Source organism: Musa acuminata, chromosome BXJ1-1 (genome assembly GCF_036884655.1).
Source record: "Musa acuminata AAA Group cultivar baxijiao chromosome BXJ1-1, Cavendish_Baxijiao_AAA, whole genome shotgun sequence".
Taxonomy (NCBI): Eukaryota; Viridiplantae; Streptophyta; class Magnoliopsida; order Zingiberales; family Musaceae; genus Musa; species Musa acuminata.
Genome location: NC_088327.1, coordinates 4,796,528 through 4,815,789, shown reverse-complemented (window position 1 = coordinate 4,815,789; position 19,262 = coordinate 4,796,528). Strand labels below are relative to the sequence as shown.

General features: G+C 40.3%; 3 protein-coding genes, 1 long non-coding RNA gene and 2 other non-coding genes across 8 annotated transcripts; 2 read left to right on the top strand and 4 right to left on the bottom strand.

The window, feature by feature from the left end:
- The first annotated feature begins 1,203 nt into the window (after positions 1–1,203).
- On the top strand, positions 1,204–2,712 carry LOC103987503 (uncharacterized). Its single transcript, XM_065181501.1, has one exon. It carries the CDS (start codon positions 1,204–1,206, stop codon positions 2,710–2,712), a length of 1,509 nt encoding a protein of 502 aa, XP_065037573.1.
- Positions 2,713–3,978: 1,266 nt separating this feature from the next.
- LOC135618865 (OBERON-like protein) lies at positions 3,979–8,118 on the top strand. Its single transcript, XM_065120271.1, has 3 exons — positions 3,979–4,174; positions 4,823–6,003; positions 7,331–8,118. Exons 2-3 carry the CDS (start codon positions 4,851–4,853, stop codon positions 7,930–7,932), a joined length of 1,755 nt encoding a protein of 584 aa, XP_064976343.1. The 5' UTR covers positions 3,979–4,174; positions 4,823–4,850; the 3' UTR covers positions 7,933–8,118.
- A 1,374-nt stretch (positions 8,119–9,492) lies between these two features.
- On the bottom strand, positions 9,493–14,425 carry LOC135586196 (pentatricopeptide repeat-containing protein At4g26680, mitochondrial-like). Of its 3 annotated transcripts, none has more exons than XM_065120104.1 (4): positions 12,191–14,425; positions 11,492–11,625; positions 11,335–11,416; positions 9,493–10,054 (listed from the first exon to the last, which is right to left on the bottom strand). In XM_065120104.1, exon 1 carries the CDS (start codon positions 14,341–14,343, stop codon positions 12,772–12,774), a length of 1,572 nt encoding a protein of 523 aa, XP_064976176.1. In that variant the 5' UTR covers positions 14,344–14,425; the 3' UTR covers positions 9,493–10,054; positions 11,335–11,416; positions 11,492–11,625; positions 12,191–12,771. The 3 variants fall into 3 exon arrangements, with proteins under 3 accessions (XP_064976176.1, XP_064976103.1, XP_064976238.1); XM_065120031.1 differs by having other exon boundaries at positions 11,335–11,403; XM_065120166.1 differs by lacking the exon at positions 11,335–11,416.
- A 792-nt stretch (positions 14,426–15,217) lies between these two features.
- LOC135618758 (uncharacterized) lies at positions 15,218–18,236 on the bottom strand. Its single transcript, XR_010489145.1, has 2 exons — positions 16,472–18,236; positions 15,218–15,482 (listed from the first exon to the last, which is right to left on the bottom strand). It is a non-coding gene; the product is annotated as an uncharacterized LOC135618758 (long non-coding RNA).
- On the bottom strand, positions 16,840–16,926 carry LOC135592683 (small nucleolar RNA R16). Its single transcript, XR_010479189.1, has one exon. It is a non-coding gene; the product is annotated as a small nucleolar RNA R16 (small nucleolar RNA).
- On the bottom strand, positions 17,270–17,356 carry LOC135592680 (small nucleolar RNA R16). Its single transcript, XR_010479188.1, has one exon. It is a non-coding gene; the product is annotated as a small nucleolar RNA R16 (small nucleolar RNA).
- Positions 18,237–19,262: the final 1,026 nt, after the last annotated feature.

Sequence of the window (19,262 nt, the reverse complement as noted above, 5' to 3'; positions counted from 1 at the left end):
TGAATTCATTAAAGCTCAGTTACAATATTTGTCAATAAAGTTAGAGTATTTTTTGTTCAATATTTGTCAATATTTTTTCTTATTTGTCATTATTTCATAATAAATTAACACAAATATTATAATATATTCCCAAAAAAGATTAAAATTAAGGATAAATGATAAAAAAAAAAAAGATTTGTTATCTTTTATTTTGAAATACATCAAAAACATTCCCAATTTCAGTTAAAAACAATTTAAATTCTCAAATGGATGATTTTATAAACCTTAAAAACTATAATAAACTTGATAATCAAGGTTAGTGGGTATTTAAATTAATTGAAGCTTACTAACAATGTTTAGAACAGTTATAGTGTTTTGGTCCAACTAAAACACTATGACTGGGTAATATCTCATCAATTTTATTGTTATTTTTCATAATAAATGAAGGGGATTTGTCATCCTTTATTGTGAAATATTCAAAAGCTTGTTAATTTCAATCCAAAATCATTCAAAAACTCTCAAATAAATCATTTTATAGGTTCTCAAAAGGTATACTAAAATTAAATATTATGGTTTGTGGGGATTTAAATAGATTAAAACTTGATTACACATAAGTCCACCATTAAGTCCATTCAAAAACATTGTAATTAGGAATGTCTTACCATTTTAAATGATCATTCTTTCCCAATAAATTAAAACAAATATTATAACATTTTTCAAGATAGACATACCCATAGGTAAGATTAAGTGATTACTCTTTTATTTTCATCCAAAATCATGCAGAAACTTTCAAATGGATTATTTTATGAGATCTTAAAACATATAATATAGTTGATGATTAAGATCAGACGGAGATATGAGCTAATTAAGCATTGTAATATTTTTGGTCGATATTATGAAATTTGATCATATCAAAAAGTCGAATTCTATTTGGGCTTTTGATGGAAAATAGTCCAATATTTTTCCACCCTCCCTCGCGCCTTCTAGAAGGAAGTGGAACCTTCTTCGCGGACCTCGTTCTCTCGGTTCTTCCAGAAGCCTCTTCCTGCCCATTTGCTTCCTCTCCACGCACACCGTGCCCGTGTCTACACTTCCTCCAGAAGCCTCTTCCTGCCCTTTTGCTTCCTCTCCACGCACACCGTGCCTGTATATATACACACGTCTCTGTGATCTCAATTCAAGACGAACATTTTTCTTCTCTAAGCTTTCGATCAACGCAGTGACATGGAGAGCCCCTTCTTCTACTCGGTCGACCCATTGTGCGCCGCGGGCCGCCGGTCCCGGCACATCGAGAGTCCCTACTTCTACTCCGCTGACCCATGGAGCGCCGCCGGAGTCCCGCGGTCCCGGCACATCGAGAGCCCCTCCTTCTATTCCGCTGACCCACGGAGCGCCGCCGGAGTCCCGCGGTCCCGGCACATCGAGAGCCCCTCCTACTCCGCTGACCCATGGAGCGCCGCCGGCGGCCCGCGGTCCCGGCACATCGAGAGCCCCTTCTTCTACTCCGCCGACCCATGGAGCGCCGCCGGCGGCCCGCGGTCCCGGCACATCGAGAGCCCCTTCTTCTACTCCGCCGACCCATGGAGCGCCGCCGGCCGCCGCCACCACCCACACTGCCCCGCGCCCGTGTTCACTGCGAATCCTCGCGTCGTCTACATCCCCGACCACTTCGATGGGTCGGACGAGGTTCCCGCCGTCACGAAGCCCGCGAGGGCGCCGCCGTCTGAGGCGGTTCGGTCGTCAGCGGCTGTTGCCATTCAGAGGATCTTTAGAGGCCACATGGTGCGGAAGAACGTGAGAGTCGTCTCCCGGATCGCGACGGAGGTGGAAGAGATCGAGCGGAGGGTTTGCTCGGAGATGGAGCGGCTGAGGGTGGATCCCAAGGAGCGGCTGCTGGTGGGCGAGATGCTGATGGCGCTGCTCCTCCGTCTGGACTCTGTCCGCGGGGTAAGGGAGTACCGGAAGAAGACGATCCGGAGGGTGATCGCGCTCCAGGAGGCCCTGGATTCGATCTCGGCCCAAACCCTTGAATCGTCGAATCCCATTGATTCTGAACCACCGATTTCGGCGGAGATGCAGCCAGATAACCGTGAAGAAGTGGAGGAGACGCCTCGGGAGGACGATTCCGATGGCGCCAACACCGAAGAAGCCTCGGCTCAAGAATGTCAAGATCCGGACTCCAATGCCGCCCATGAATCTGCCTCTCAAGCTAGCCAAGATCCAGAACCGGAAGCAAAGGATGAAGGCTTCGTGTTGGTAACAGTGGAGGAAGCTACCGGCACTCCTCTGTCGAAGGCCAACTCGGGAGCAAAATGCGTAGACGGCGATGTCGTTACGGACAAAGCAGCACTTTCTGATTCAATGGAGCAAGAGAAGAGGGAGCCAACGACGGCCCCGGCAGAGGAAGCACCCGAGATATCGACTGCAGGATGGCACATGGCCGAGGATTCGGTGCAGGCAATGGCGGAACCAAGAAAGGATTCGAAGGACGCCTCAGGGATGGGGGAGGCGGCGAAGAAGGTGATGGCGGAGAGCGAGAGGCTGCAAGGGTTGGTGGCGGCGTTGTTTGAGCGGAGTGCGCAGCAGTGCAGGCTGATGGCAGGGCTGGTGGAGAGGGTGGAACAATTGGAGAGTGCGGTGCACAGAATGGATAAGAAGAAGGCGAAGACGATGCGTGCAAACTGCCCTCCTCCTTCGCCGGTCGATAAGAATGGTAACCAAACAAGGCAATGATTCCACCGTTTCTTTGGCTTAAGAACAAGTCCGTGGTGAAGCCCGGAAGAAGAAGACCGGAACAATGGCTCCCAACCATGGGAATGTTAGATTGATCAGGTTGCTCCAAATTTACAGTGCATCAAGACTGTAATACCCGTGATGTTCCCAAAATGGAGCTATCTCAACAAATAAAAACAGAAGTCAATTACCAGAGGATTTGAGAGTGTTTATTAAATAGGAATAGAAATAGTTGTATTTAATAATCCAGAAGATGAACAATCATATGCTTCTATTATATGACCGATTTGATGTTTGAAGGTATTCTAAGTAAAGAAGTGCAGGAGTGCATAATGACACTAAAGAGACGGTGAATTAAAGTGTATTTATTTATTTTTAAGATGTAAGGATAACAAGAAAGTAAAAAAAGTCTGTCTTCAAAAAAAAATAATATGTGTGGTGCGAATTAATTTATATGTCTATAAAATCATATGTAATTTTTTAATATTATTACACTGTATGTAAATATTTTTTAATATATTAATTGGATACTTGATAATCGGCACCAACGTATATCATTAGTGTATTTTTCCAACGGTAAATAGTGAGATATTATTCTGATAAATTCATCTCTTAACAATAAATAGAAAGATTCTATATCGCACTCCCAATAAAACTTTTATATTTATGTGCATTTTGGTAAAAGGACATCTACCCTCCTTCAAGATAGAAGTGCCAGCAGGAGTCCATGAAAGGAGGCTTATCTCTGACTAAAGAAGATGAGAAGGGAAACATTAGATCTACATACATGGAAAATTAAATTAAGAGGGTATATTGAGGAGGAGGATGGGTGGGTGGGGAAAGGTATCAAATGGTGGAGGAAGGTGGAAAAGATTTGGTCATTCAATAATATTAAATTTGTGTTGACACAACAATCTCTCTACATTAGTGTAATCGAAGCCAACGGAGATGGATATACTTGTAAAATTTTCTTTCGACAGGGGTTCCTTTGAAAACAAAATATCTGCAAGGCCCACCACGCACACAAAAGCGGGCCCACGCACATTGACTTGTCAACGCTCCAAGACGACAGGCAAGACGCGTGTGTGACCGGTTAACCCGGTCTCCTCCCGCCGGGCTTTAGTAATGGATTGCCCATCATCGTGTATGACGTGGCATGTTGCTAGTGGATAATAGGGTGGGGCCGAAAGAAACATCACCTTCGCACGACGCGGCGCGCGACGAGTTCATCCGGTTGCTGTCCCCCGGTTGCTGCCGGTCATCACATTTGACGCGTTGAAAGTTGAAACCCGCTCCGCCCTCCTTTCCGCAGAGGAGAAGGGTGGGGAGAGATCGCAGCAAACCCTAATCCCTTTCTTCTCCCCTCTCTTTACTCCCACTCCTCTGGATTCGGTCGATCCCTCTTCTCCCGGTCTTCCTGCAGTCTTCTGGCGGCTTTTCTCCGCGTCGAATTCAGCTCTAGGTATGCCATCTTGCTGCGGATCACCCTAATTCGTCCACCTTCTGGTTTGGGGATCGAATCTCTGCTTGTGGGGTTCTTAATTACTGCTTTCGTTCTGGTGATTTAGCTGGCGCCATGTTGAATTTGTGGCGAATCATCCTAATAGAAATTTTAGTAGTTTCCTCTTTGGTTTTCTCGTCCAAAAATTTGTCCTTCCCCTTCTCTCGGTTCTCTCGCTGTTTTTACCTTAAATTAGGGTTTTGGAATCTGGAAATGCGTATTCTTTTACAGAGGCATGTATTGGTCTGATTTCTGGAGCAAGATTCGTTTTTGTCGTTATGTTCTGAAAATGTTAGGATATTGGTCTGATTTATCAACAATTCGTAGGTAAATGCTTTCTTGCGTCCATATTTTGATTGTTTTTTGGTAGAAACATATAATTCGACTGTTTTGTCGAGCAAGAAAAATTAGACTTTGGCACTATGCATCAGACAAAGAATTGGATCTTGGAAAGGGACGTTCCTTTTCATGCATCCATGCATGAACCCGTCACGAAGTGTTTTTTCAGTTTTGATGGGTACTTCTTTTTGTTATTTATAATAATTTAGAGAAGGATTTCAAATCCTCAAGTGATTCCGATGTGCTGATCAAACCCTTGAAATGTGGCAGGTAGAGTTTTGAGAAAACAACAATTGAAATGGGTACCCCTTCTGTCACAAATCACCACCACCAATCACCACTCTCTATGCTACCACCACGCCAGCATCCGAGGTCGTCAGGCCTGCAGACATCCCTATCCCTGGCTTCATCAGACCCTGCAGCATCACCCGACACCCAAGAGCCAGGATCTAATTCTGACCAAGGGCAAGACTCGCCCACAGAGAGCGCCAGCTCTCGTGAAACCTGGCCCATTGAGACAAACCACCCTGATGTGGTTGGAGGACATAAAATAGAGAAGGAAAAGGAAGGAGAGAATGAAGTTGCTAAACTGCAGGTCATTCGGAGGGTTTCCAACGCAAATAGGTTATCGCTCCATGAAATTGCTCGAGACAGGGTTGATGTTGTTGCTGAGAAAATCAAGGTCATGCCAGATGAGCTTCTAGAGGAGCTTAAGGGTGAGCTTCGGCAGATACTTGAGGGTACAGGTGGTTCTCATCAAATAGAGGAGTTTCTGTATCTTCAGAAGCTTGTGCAGGGGAGAGTTGACCTGACCGCCAAATCCCTTGCTGGTGCTCATCGTGTGCAACTGGAAATTCTTGTTGCAATCAATTCAGGCATTCAGGCCTTCTTGCATCCAAGCGTCAGCATTCCACAGAGTCGCCTCATCGAGGTTTTCTTGTACAAGAGGTGCAGAAACATTGCTTGTCAAAGTGCTCTCCCTGCAGATGAATGCAGCTGTGAGATATGTTCCAGTAGGAATGGTTTCTGCAATCTCTGTATGTGTGTGATCTGCAACAAGTTTGATTTTGAGGTGAATACATGCCGCTGGATTGGATGTGATACATGCACACACTGGACTCACACAGATTGTGCCATGCGGGTTGGCCAAATTGGGACAGGTCAGTCTGTTAAGAGCGGAGTTGGCCATACAGAGATGCTTTTCAGGTGCCAAGCATGCCACAGAACATCCGAGTTGTTAGGTTGGGTTAAAGATGTCTTCCAGCAGTGCGCTCCTGGATGGGACCGAGAGATCCTGATGCGAGAACTTGACTTTGTCAGTAAGATTTTTCAATTGAGTCAGGACCCTAAAGGAAGAAAATTATACCGCAAGTGTGGTGAACTAATAGAAAAGTTGAAAAGTGGCACAGCCGAATCCGTGGCCTGCAGAATGCTCCTTCTCTTTTTCCAAGGTATGGGACAAAAAAATATAACCTACATGCAAGTAAAAATTACACTTGAACTGCCAATTATCATCTATTACTTGGGAAAGCCAGCCCGGCAATAAGATAGTTGTTAAAATCAAACTTGAGATTAGCATCATTTGCAAATTATTGTTCTGATGCATCTGTCAGTACGCATTTGAACCAGTGCTTTTCCCATTTATTCTCCTATGCCACTTGCATCTACTCCTTTTTCCAGTGGTACTGTGACTAGGACTACGATTCAGCCGGTCCTAATGTCACGTCATAAATATTTGTTAAATGTTTTGTGGTTATGACAATGGTGAATACTGTTTTCACTTTTATCTTAATAAGACAATGACAGATATGTCAGATAAACAAAGATTGGGCTTTTTGGGCAACATGTTTCTTAGAAATGGTGGTTTTATGGTGACATTTACAGAATGAAAACTTTCATAGGTCATAATTATTAAAGTTTAAGAGCACTAAGGTGTGGAAACAACTTGGAGCTTAGGTAGCTTAGGTGTGAAGAAGGCCACCTTGTGTCATAAGTCATGAAAAAATGATCTAAGAAAATGACAGGCGTTTTTGTAAGAATAATATGTATTAAGATTCAGGATTTAGTTGCCTCCTAATGACATGTAAATAATTTAATTGATTTGGCTTATTAGTGCAAACGCTTGTGTTTTCTTGATTGCAAAAATGTTATAGTTGATGCTGACCAAAATTCATCATTGTTTTTTTTCATTCTCATGGCTAAAATCTGTGGTCCATTTTTTCCCTTCACCTAATGAAATAATGTAAGCCTTAGTAATAATGGCTTCTGAAGTTCTAAAAACAGAACTGCTGTGAGAATTATATGTGTAACAGTGGAAAGATGCACATTTCATGCATATGGACTGTAGCTAGTTTGCACAGGATTCAGCGAATATGAAGCAATGGAGCTTATTTGTCTTTCATGCTGTCTGCTGATTCATCATGTCCTGTATACTTTTGTCAACAAGTGGATAGGGTTTTTACAAGGCTAACTTCTTGGGTACTGAGGTAGCAACTGTTACTTAAAGTTGGATGTATCTTTCTGCAAAACCTCTTTCTATGTAGAAACTAAAGTTTGATGGATGATCACCATTGACAAAGCTAGCTTTAACCTGTAAGGTGTAATTTTTTGCAAGGGACTTATTACCTTCAATAGGGCCTTTGAACAGAATTTCAAATTAGTCAGGCTGTTGGAATTAGACACTTCAATGACCATTCCTTTTTTCTGCCAAATTCTGCTTGGTTTGCCTAGAACACTTGCTGCAGTCTTTTAAGTTACTTATTTTTTTGTCTATTGCAGAACTTGAATTAGATTCACCAAAGAATTCTGAGAACGAAGAAGTTGGGCGTCTGATTTCTCCACATGAGGCTTGCAATAAAATTGCTGAGGTGGTCCAAGAAGCTGTGAGGAAGATGGAGATGGTTGCAGAGGAGAAAATGCGGATGTTTAAGCGAGCTCGTTTGGCTCTAGATGCCTGCGATCGTGAGCTTGAGGACAAGGCTAGAGAAGTTCAAGAGCTAAAAATGGAGAGGCAGAGAAAGAAACAACAGGTGGAGGAACTAGAGAGCATCATTAGACTTAAGCAGGCAGAGGCTGAAATGTTCCAATTGAAGGCCAACGAGGCCAAGCAGGAGGCTGACAGACTGCAGAGCATTGCACAGGCCAAATCAGAGAAGGCTGAGCAGGACTATGCTAGTATGTACCTGAAGCGTCGTCTTGAAGAAGCAGAAGCCGAGAAACAGTATTTATATGAGAAGATAAAGCTTCAGGAGAGTCAGCATGCTCCGCAGGGTAACAGCAATGGTGGCAGCGGCGACCATGCACAGACTCTAATGCTGAACAAAATCCAGGACTTGTTGAAGAATGTGCGAAGCATGCCACCAAAGACCGAGGGGCAATAATCAAACTGCTACTTACTCCCTGTAGGGTTCTACTTGCTTTTATTATATGTTGGAATGCACAACTAAGAACACTATTAGATTATCAACTGGATGTTGCTTGAATTTAGATCCGCTGTTTGTTCTGAACCATTTTTGTATAATATGGTGAATTTAATTCGTATGTATGCATTCGGTCTTTATACTGAAGTATTTTTGGTGAGCCTTCTTATTGTAGTATAATGTATTTGAAACAATAGCAAAGACAATCCTCTTGAAATGAGATGGATTGGATTGTGCAGCTAATGGGGCCCTAAAGAAGCTAAGTTCTACCCAAACCAGATGTGAATTAATTACACTGGTTGATAGGACTTAGGAGTACATGTTAACCTTATCAGGTTTACTTATTGTTGTTACTTGAACAAAAATGAGTTGATTGCACTGGTAGTGAAGCCAAAACATGAGGTTTACTTTCATGTTTTGGGAGAATGGAGGACTTTGTAACATGAGAGTGGCTGGTGTCTAATACCATTTATAATACTATAGATGGTCCTCTTGCAAGCCAAGGTGGAGATTCCTAGTAAAAATTGTGACAGACCTTTTCATTATTGTTTTTATCTTCAATGAAACAAATTTGTACTGGTAGTTTATTTGAATGAGGTAAATATGTAGGTCAACCTACCTTGTCATTAGATGCTTATGTGCCTTGTCATTTGTACTGGTAGTTCTCTTTTCAACTTTCCTAAGACATAATATTGCTCGTGTATATTAACATGGAGACATTTTATACAACAAACTAGATGCAACAATTGAGATGATTGATTGTATGGAATTGAAGCTGTGCCTAGAAATGAAATTATGAATCATATTCATCTGATAGAAATTTTTGGGACTAATTACATATAGTTAGTTACTTTAGTATTACAATCTCTATATTTTAAAAAGCTATATTGCTATTTTTAATATTTCGTTAGTTGTGACAGACGACAACGGTGATGACAAACAATGATATCATTTGGAGCCACAGGTGGCTATTATGAATGAGGAAAACAATAATAAGAGGTAAGGGCCACTTTGCATCTGCGTTGATGCAATTATATGCAATTATTGAACGATAAAAGGACAATCGATGCATATGCTAAATAGTTTTTTCATTGCTCAACAACTATGTCAACGCCAACATAGATGCAGCATGACCCTCACCTCTCATCGCCACTCTTCTTATCCATAATAACCATTCGCAACCCCAGCAGTAATCCTTTTAATTGGGGTTGGTGCTTTAACCATGTCATCTATCATCACAGAATATTAAAATTATATTTTTATATTTTCGTGAGTAAAATAATATTATAATAAATAAACTTAGATATTTTACTTTCGTAATTATAGAAATAACAATATAACTTTTTAAAATGTAAGGACTAGAATGTTAAATATTATTAAAGATAATATGTAATTAGCCCAAATTTTTGGATGGCAAAGGACAGGGGAGGCAGCAGCTAAATGAAATGGTTTACTTGCATATCATCATCTTCCAAATTAAGACTAACAAGAAAACACAAGCACAAAAGAAGAGAGAAACCATAGACCATAGAACATGTAGCAGCTTCCTTGAACATTTAACATTACATCTTATGTTTAAAGACAGCAGTGACCATCAATCGAATTTAAACTGTCAAAGCACCAACCCCAATTAAAAGGATTACTGCACATCGATCTACATTCCTCCCTCAAAACTCCATTGATAATAATAGTTCCATGACCTTTGAGAGCCGCCCAGTAGATGCCTAGACCATCAGCTCTGTTTTGGTACTTAGTCCTCCAAGTACTATTGCGAAAGATAATGCCTGGTCCTAACTCACATCAAACGATGGTATAGGATTTGTAGAGTAGAAACAAGACAGCTTTTATTAAGAACCACCTTAGGGCCTTGAGGATGATGTTGAGATGTTGTGAGATCTTGTGACTACTACTCCAAACATTAATGTTACTCAAGGTGCAATATTTGCAGAAATGGATGTTAAAATATACCTATGGCATGCCTTGTGATGGACAAGTTGGGATCACCCTCTGAACCTTAAACGTGAAAGATGTCGATGGAACTCTTCGATTGGAATCACCATCGCTGCAGCCATTACCATCAATGCTGCCAGAATAAAGAATAAAAAACACTGAGATTTTGTCCTACTATTCAGAAAAAGATGTGGTTGATATCATGATATGGTGCAATTGGAAGGTATATATATATACATATATATGAAGATTTATATACATGTGGTATAAATGAAGATTTACGCTACCATCGGTATGGTATGGTACATATGGTGTTTACCAGTCCAATATCTTACCAATACATGGACAAGGTAAACCACATGATGCCTCCAGTACAGGATAGTGCAGGCCCTGTACCAGAGTTTTTTTTGTTTCCTTTTAAATATTTTTCAGTATTTCTCAAAATTTGGCAGGTATTGATGTACCAACACTCAATACGCTGGTATGGACCTGTACAGTATTGGTCTGAAACTGTACTGTGAACCTTGGTACAAACCACTTCTTAGATAACATCCAGCTGACAAAATCCAGTAGCACATTTCCAAGGGAAGAAAGAACTAAATGCTAAAATTCTTTTAATGCCCTTAAATTAAATTTCCCTTGAATTAGAATTTTTCAGTTCGTCCATTGTTAGATATTTGAAATATATCAACAAAGATTTGCAACACTTACATATGCACATGAACATGAGACTGTATTTCTGCCATTTTAGTTTTATGGATGGAGATGTGCAGTCCACATAATCCTAGGGTTCAATTGGTTGCCAGAAAAAGGATGGTGAAAAACCTTTTTTTCCATGGAAAACAAAAAAAAGTTGTCTGGATTGTAGGAAAAGGAAATGAAAACATCTTTCCTTCCTGTTTGGATTGGGTGTCATGAATAGATACAGAATTCTGAGACTCAGTTAAGAGGAGCAAAACAAAGGAGTGAATCAGGACTCATAAGCTTGCTTAGGCATAATATCTCCTGATGTAGTAAACTAGGTAGCAAGAATCTTGTATGTGTCCTGATGCACCTGCTTTACAATCTATGCAATTTCAAATCTTGATGCGGATCATGATTAATAGCATTTGTGTCATACATGCTCATAGTTGGAATCATAATTTCGTCCATCCTAATCCATATTATATAAATTGAGAAATATGGCACACTCCACGGAAATAGTTCAAAAGCTTATGACTTGTGTAAGTGGCTGAATGCAAACAAAATAAGAAAAGATTGTTAGAGAAAAAAAGGTTGCTTATCATTTTTCACTCGTCTTCTCCTAGCGCAAAACAAGTGTTGTCATTTGTGTTTGATGAAGAATACATATATGCTTAAGTACACCTACAAGTACACAAATAATATACACATGTAAACTTGCTTCCAACATACCTTTTAAACCTTACTGTTTCCTCAAACCTGAATTCTCCTATGTGCTACTTTGCTTTCCCCTTAATTTAGCTAGAAACAATCACTAAGAAATAAGAATCAATTGCCAAGGTAGCAAAAACTTCTGAAATGATAACAAAATAACTTTAACATATTATACCTTCCATGTAGGGATCAAACATGAAGGGGATTTTACGTTCCTTTCCAGGCAGTTTCCTCCTTTGAAGTCGCAACTTCTTGGCCTTCACCAAAGGTCCTTCGTAGACTTCCAGCGTTTATTTTCACGTGTTCCAACTGTGTAAACAAGTACCACTTGATCAATTGCATTTATAGTTACAAAACAATATACACAATGACGTATTGAAATGATCAACGTAGCCTTTTTTAGATATATAACTTTTTTGCAAAGGCATTTCTGCACCTATGCAGTACTTCTATCAGCAACAAAGTACTGTAACTTAATTCTTAATCAAGTTAGGAAAACTTGCTAACTAGCCTAGATGCTCTGCTTCATGTCAGATGGATTAAAACTTTAACTTGAAACTCAGAGAAATCATAGAACATATTTGATAAGATCAGATAATTACATACATAAGTTGTCTCTTCTCGTAATAGTAACATTCATATGTGCCAGTGCTACCACAAAATTGCATGTAGTTTCTCAATGCTGATCCATGACAATAAATGGAAGTAGGGTAGCGAGAGACATGACATGAAAAGCACAGTTAAAAGATATAACGTGGAAAGAAGATATGGGAAAATTTTTGCATATGCAGCATATAAAAAAATCCTTTTATACATTCCTTTTATAAAACAAACATTAAGTTAGATGACAAAAGAGTCCCAAAAAGATTTTCACCTCTAATGAAATTCCTGAAGCTAGCTGAAAATCTTGCACAGAAGCAAATCATACATTATTTCCAGACAGATTTTATGAACAAGCTTGTCTCAAATCACAAGCTGATTCTACTCTAGCGGCCTAGCCAGAACAATGATAGAATTCTTGCTTTGCAGCAAATAATATTCTTTGTCCAGAAAGATGTGTAAGAACAAGCTTTCATCAGAGGATGGTCAATTCAAATCTTGCTGCAACAATGACATTTATCGTTGCTGCTTATAGCTTTGCTCCCTGCTCCTGAACACATCTTGCTTGAAATGAACACCTCAGAGAACAAATTGACCAGGATCTGAGCATTGAACAAGTTTTTTCTTCTCCAACCATGATACCAACACAAAACCATGATATATAACTCACCTCCTCATGTAGGCTGTTAGAGTTTACGACATAAGATGTGGCAATATCAAACTATCAAGTCCACAGAAAAACTCCATGTATGTATCATCATCACCAAATATCTTCGAGAAATCATCGAAAATTATAAGATGTTGGGCCAAGTAGCTGTAAATCTCTTCTCAACCAAGCAAATTTGTTCCACTTCTTTATCCCATACACATCTTCTGTGCTTCAGTATCTGATATATCCAGCAACTTAGTTGTGTGTTCATTTTTGAAATAAACTTCAGGAATAAGTCTTGTCCCAACAACATCTAAGTGCAATTCAGTAACCAGGTGGGTCTTTCCAGAGCTATAAATCCCCTCGAAAACCTCAGTAAGCAGAGTCTCATCAGGTGCCATATATCTCCCCAACATTTCCTTCAACAACTCAACCGCGCCTTCATAGTCCTTGTTCTTGCAGAAGGTATATATCAACAGCCTAAATGTATCATTGTTTGGAGTACACCCGCTTCTCTTCATGGCCTTGTAAATATCAAGTGCCCGCTCAGAGTTTTGCCTCTTGCATTGTCCAGTAATGAGAGCAGCAAAAGTCGACGCATTTGGGACAAAATTCTTTTGATCGAGCACCTTCACTACATGGGCGGCCTTCTTTGTCTTCCCTTCATTGCAAAGCCCCAATATAAGAGCATTGTACGTTACAATGTCGACCTCAATACCATCTTTTACCATCTCCTCATAGAGCCTCGAGCCCATCTCGCTGTTGTTCATCTGACTATAACCATTTATCAAAGTGTTGTAGGTCACCGTGTTCGGCCTCACCTCGGTGGCTTTCATCTCCTGGAAAACCCTGTTAGCCTCATGCAACTTGCTTTCCTTACAGAACCCATGGATGAGAGTATTGTAGGTGATCACGTTCGGCTCCAAACCTTTACCGGCCATTGTGTTCTTGAGCTTCACAGCATGCCCCGTGACTCCATTTTTGCATTGAGCATCGATCAAGGTATTGAAGGAAGCAACGGTAGGAGTGAATCCCATCCCTTCCATTTTATCGAACAGGTCGAGAGCCTTCTCCAGCTTCCCCGAGTTACAGAGCGCGCGTATGGCCATGTTTAGGGTGTAGACGTTCGGCGAGATCCGACACCGATGCATCTCCCGGTAGAAGGCCAGCGCGACGTCAGCCCGCCCCAGATAGAGCAGCGAGCTCAAGAAGGCGTTACAAGATTTGATCTTGGGGAGGAACCCGTAGTCCCGCATCAGCCGGAAGGTCTCGGTGGCCTTCCTGAGCTTGCGCTCGTGGGCATAGGCCTTGAACATGGCGTCGAACACGGCGGGCGTCGAGTCGCAGAGGCGATACGTGCGAAGCACCGCGTCGAAGAGCTCCGAGGTGGAGTTCTGGGTTCGGGGGATCAACGACTGGCGGAAGATGGACTCGGCGGCCTTGAAACGGCGGGATTTGGTGAGGATGTGGAGGACGATGGCGTGGGTGTCGAGGGAGTGGGAGGCGGGGGTGCCGTGGAGGAGGGTCCAGCGGTAGAACTCGAGGGAGAGGATAGGGTCGCAGCGAAGGCGGAGGAGGAGGTGCGCGGTGCGGAAGGGCGTGAGGGAGGGGGCGAGGGAGACGAGGGCGGGCCAATCGGCGCGTAGAAGGTGGCTGTGAGCAACGGCGACGAAGTCATGGTCGGAGCCGCGGGGGTCGGCGAGGGAGCGGTGAGGGATGGGGAGAGCGGAGGCGGCGGCGGAGGAGGAGGAGAAGCGGCGACAAGCGAGATATCTCATGGAGGGTTTGATGCCCACCTTCTTTGCGTGTTGCCGTGGGTTCCAATTCGCGACTCAACAGGATCGAGGAGCGGATGAATGGAGCCAACACTTGTAATTTGCAACAGAACTCAGGCAGACTGAATCACCCCTGAAAGTTTCCATGGGGGTTGATGACTAAGGGCGTGACCTGGCATATATATTATATCTCTCCTTGCTGATTCAGCCATGACTAAGTTTTTCGAAATAGATAATCTTGATGGAATCTATCATGTTGTGTTGTTATCTTTATGGACATTAAAAAATAGACTGACTTCCAACGAAAAATCATCACTTAAAATCCATAAATACTTTTTGTTGTAGATGTGTCAGATTGACTTTGTATAAGAGAAATAAATACTGTTCGATGAATCGCCCATAAGTTCTAATGCAGGCGAACATTGACCACCAAGTCATTCGTCCCTTATAAAAATGAATAGAAAAATTAAAAAAAAAAAAGATTAATAGGTATTATGAACAAACGGGAATTGACGGCAAAAAAGATTGACATTTAACATAATAATATCATTATCTGTTATAATGTCCATTTTTGTTGGATATTCAATTTGGATCAATATCAATTCATGCTTGATTAGTGTTAATTTTCAAGGTCAATGCATGAATTGTAACGTTAACAACATTCATGCAAATACACCGTTAGGAGAAGCAAATAAGTTATTTGATACATTTGAAAGAAAATGTAGTATATATGCTAAAAAGTAATTTAAACAATGGTGGTATTAAGAAGAGTAATAAACATTTTTTACATGCCACAATTAAGCTGCTACCGTTCCCAAAAAGGAAAAATTATTCATGAACACAGCAGAACAGCCCCCACAGGAATCACCATCAGCACTAATCCATACAATATTGTCTTATTATAAACTTAATAAGTATTCATTACTCATCAAATAATGAAACATTGCAGAGTCGAAATCCAACTCCAATGCAAATCATCCGCAAAATATATCTAACAAAATTTCCCTGATAAAATCAAATCCAGATCTTTGAGGGCACTTTCTGTTCTTGTTCCGCATAATCACTCATGAATGACCTATACATTCTGTCCGATGAAATGCCTTGAGGAAACTGCATGAGAATCCATCCTTAACAAGCAGACCCTGCAAACTCAGAATTTGGGCTGATTAGATCCATTATAATCCAGTAAAAAAAATGTATTAATATTGGAATTGTGTACTGAAGGTTCAAATTTCCTCTCAGATCCCTCAGAAGTATAATTTGATCATTGGAGACAATGGCTCTGCACCAATTGCAGTTTATCATCCAGCATTGTAACATCCAAGTAGATTATTATTCAACTTGCAAGTTTGGCAAAACAGAAATTGCAGAACGTTCAATTCTTCAGTTTTTAATCACATTTTATCCTTGACTTCTTTTGCATCTCTTCTTAAACAATCTCCACATTGTTGAATACCAAATTAATTGCACAACCATAGTAATCATGTGTATGTTTTAGTAAAAAAATTAAAAAAAGAAGCAGCAGCACACCTTGTCTAAAGGAAATAGCACCACTGACAAAAGAAAGGCACAGTCAGGACATGCAAGTTTCAATTAATCAGCCATCTGCGAGTGGATCTTTAAACATGTACTACATTATCAAACTTGGAAGTTCATCAGAAAGCATTAATTTTTCACGCATGGCAAAATGTATATCAATATGCAGCACAAGTATCTTCCAGGCTCATTTATTTGTAATAAAAAAACTTTACACCTAGTGTCCTAATATAAACTATAGCAGGAGAATTATGTGTAATCCTAAATATGTTTCCAACATAAATTCAAATTCACATTAAAGGAGTGCCAGATTCAACTCTAGAGAAGAGGCTTCAGCAATGCACAGAGACAAGTAAATAAATAAAAATGATTATCTTCAGAGTACATCATCTAAGACACTCCAAACCTCACTATCATAGCAACAGAAACGAATAAAAAAAGTTGAAAAATCTACAGTATAAAAATTTAACTTGGAAGTAACATGAACAATTTGATTTTCAAAAACACAAATATTAAGTTTGATACCATTTTCTAAAGCATATCTACAGATCAACAAACAAAGACTCCCAAGAAACAAATAGATTAAAATACTAACATGTTGCCAAACTCAATTGTAACAAAATTCCTTGACATAGGCTCAGAAGAAGTATTACAATCATAGAAATGCCTCATCTGTCGAGACATATAAGTAAATCTTCATCATAGCTAGTCTTGAAGCTGAACGTCAAAGAAAAGAAACCTTATATAAGCAAAAGCAAGAAAATTCTACCTAACAAAAATATATTTATAGTCAAGTACATTATGGAATACATCAATTTTGTAATTAATTGAAATAAAAGAATGACATTACAAATACTGTCAACAGTTGAACATATGTGAAAGCATATGCCACAATCATATATATGAACAGCTTGAACTGAAACTAGCAAACAAAGGTTGAAAAAGATAGTGGAAGGAAAAAAAAGTGGCATCAGATAATAAGCGGAGTTATCAGTCCACACCATGGTTCAGTGTGTAGGATAAGATTTCAAATTCACATCACTTGCCACCCACATACGAGAAAGTTAGATTTGAAAGCATCTATATTTTGAAGGTTTAAAAATCATAATAAACTCATCAAGAGTACACACGTTTGTATAACTAAATCATACTTGAGCTGGAATAGTGCAAAGCAAGCATAAGCACTACTCTAATGAATAAATCTGCATGACACAAGAAAAAAGCATCATATAGAATTCCTTTTACATTGAAAGAAACATAGTTCCGTTTTAATGGTGACAGCTTAGCACATTACAAACATTTGTACATATACTAAAGCATACATAAAATCAATCTTTGCAATGCCTAAAAAACGCAATTAACAGTAAAGTTAGCATAAGAAAAGATTGAAAGAGAGGGCATCAGATAATAAGCGGAGTTAATGGTCCACACCATGATTCAGTGTGTAGGATAAGATTTTAAATTCACATCATTTGCCACTCTCATGGGAGGAGAAAATTAGTGAAATCCTTATATCATATTGATGCTTGACAGGAATTTCGATCGGACCATTTGACACCAGAGCAACAACTAGACGCATGCAATGGGCTGGTAAGCCAACCATTTGTGTTTCTGCACCCGTTATATCCCCTCAGATTCAAAGAACACCAGAGAGGAGGGTAACTGGTGCAATTTCAAGGATATCAAATCAAGGAAAACTAAACCTAATTCAAATGTAACAAAAATGTGGGTTGATATTGCTCAGAAGAATCACAACAAATCATACACACCAAGTGGATCTCATATGTCCAGACATAAAACAAAAAATTCTTCATCATAGCGCATCAACCACGACTATTAGATAAAAGTTAGATCTGTACCAACGAATAATACATGTAAAACTACAGTAATTGTGGAATCTCTCTCAGATGCCTTCAAGAGAAAGCATATAAGGATGCAGACATTCAACACGGCATCAGGTTCTGACCGCCCGTCTGCTTCTTCTCTCGTCATCGAGAGCAATAACTCGACAGAAAAAAAAAAATCGAATTTTTATCGGAACTAAAGGAAGAAAAAGCACGGGAAAGAAGAGTGGAAGAAAAGGCGCAGTAGAGATCGACAAGAAGGGCGATGAAGTCCCTCTCAGATGCTTTCAAGGTAAAGCCTACGAGGACGCAGACATTCAACACGGCATCAGGTTATGACCGCCCGTCTGCTTCTATTCTCGTCATCAAGAGCGACAATTCGATCAAAACCACAAGATTTCGGTACGAACAACGAATGGAACGGAGAAACAAGGGAACAAAAAAACCAGGCTCCAAGACGAGCGGAAAGGAGGCGGATGGAGCGATAGATCGAGCGAGGACGGAGGGGTACATTTTAATAGGGCTTCACTGGGGGGAAACCCTAAAGCACTATATATAAGGTTTCTTTATACTATCTTGGGTATGATGGGCTGTAGATGGGCCACTCTCTTTGGTGACGGCCCAGCTGTTTGCTTCCCACTTACAGTCAAACTGGTCAACGGATAGTACGCCACGATGACGAGATACAAAATCCTATATATAAAGCCCTAAGCACATAATGTCTGACCCACGCCGGGAATCGTTTACACAATGCATTCATTCTATCACAACTGCCACAAATCTTACAGTGTCTATGAATACATCCATGTAGATCAGTGAATAGGTTTTCGATCGAAACAAGAGTTAGAAGAGGGAGCATTAGCAATCCCCTCGTTGAGCTTTATACAACAGTTAAATCCAACGATGCAAAGGTGCAAGTTGCATTGATAGGAAGCACTACTTCAGCCAATACTACATATTATCTGGTTAATTATGATTAGTATTTCGATCCTTATATTTTAAAAAATAATATTATAATATCTATACTTATGAAAATAAAATATTTAACTATAATTCTTCTTACGTTATTAACTTCATCAATAGAAAAAATAATATATATTATCACATGCAAAAAAGGATACGAATGAAAAGGATAAAAATATAATTTTATTCTTTAAATTATTAATTTTATATAAACTTCTTATACCTATCTCTTCCTCCCCTTCTCTTTTTAACATGCTCACTCACCACTAGTTGCATTCACTCATCGACTTATAGGTCAATCACTACTGATAACTTCTTCTTCCCAAAGTCTCTTATCCATCGCTTCGTCATGTCTAGGTGCAAACTATCGCTCTTCGATAAGAACGCATGGGCCAGGATCCCTAGCACCCCATTGTCGTGGTTGCCACTATAAAACCTCACCTTAACGTTTGCTACTTCATACTTTACCAACTCCATGAACCGTACCTCCTCCTCTCCTCTTTCTAACTTGCTCGCTCATCGCTCGCTTATCGCTCGTCGAGGGCAAGTAAGTGTGGCAGCAACGGGCTAGCAAGTTGG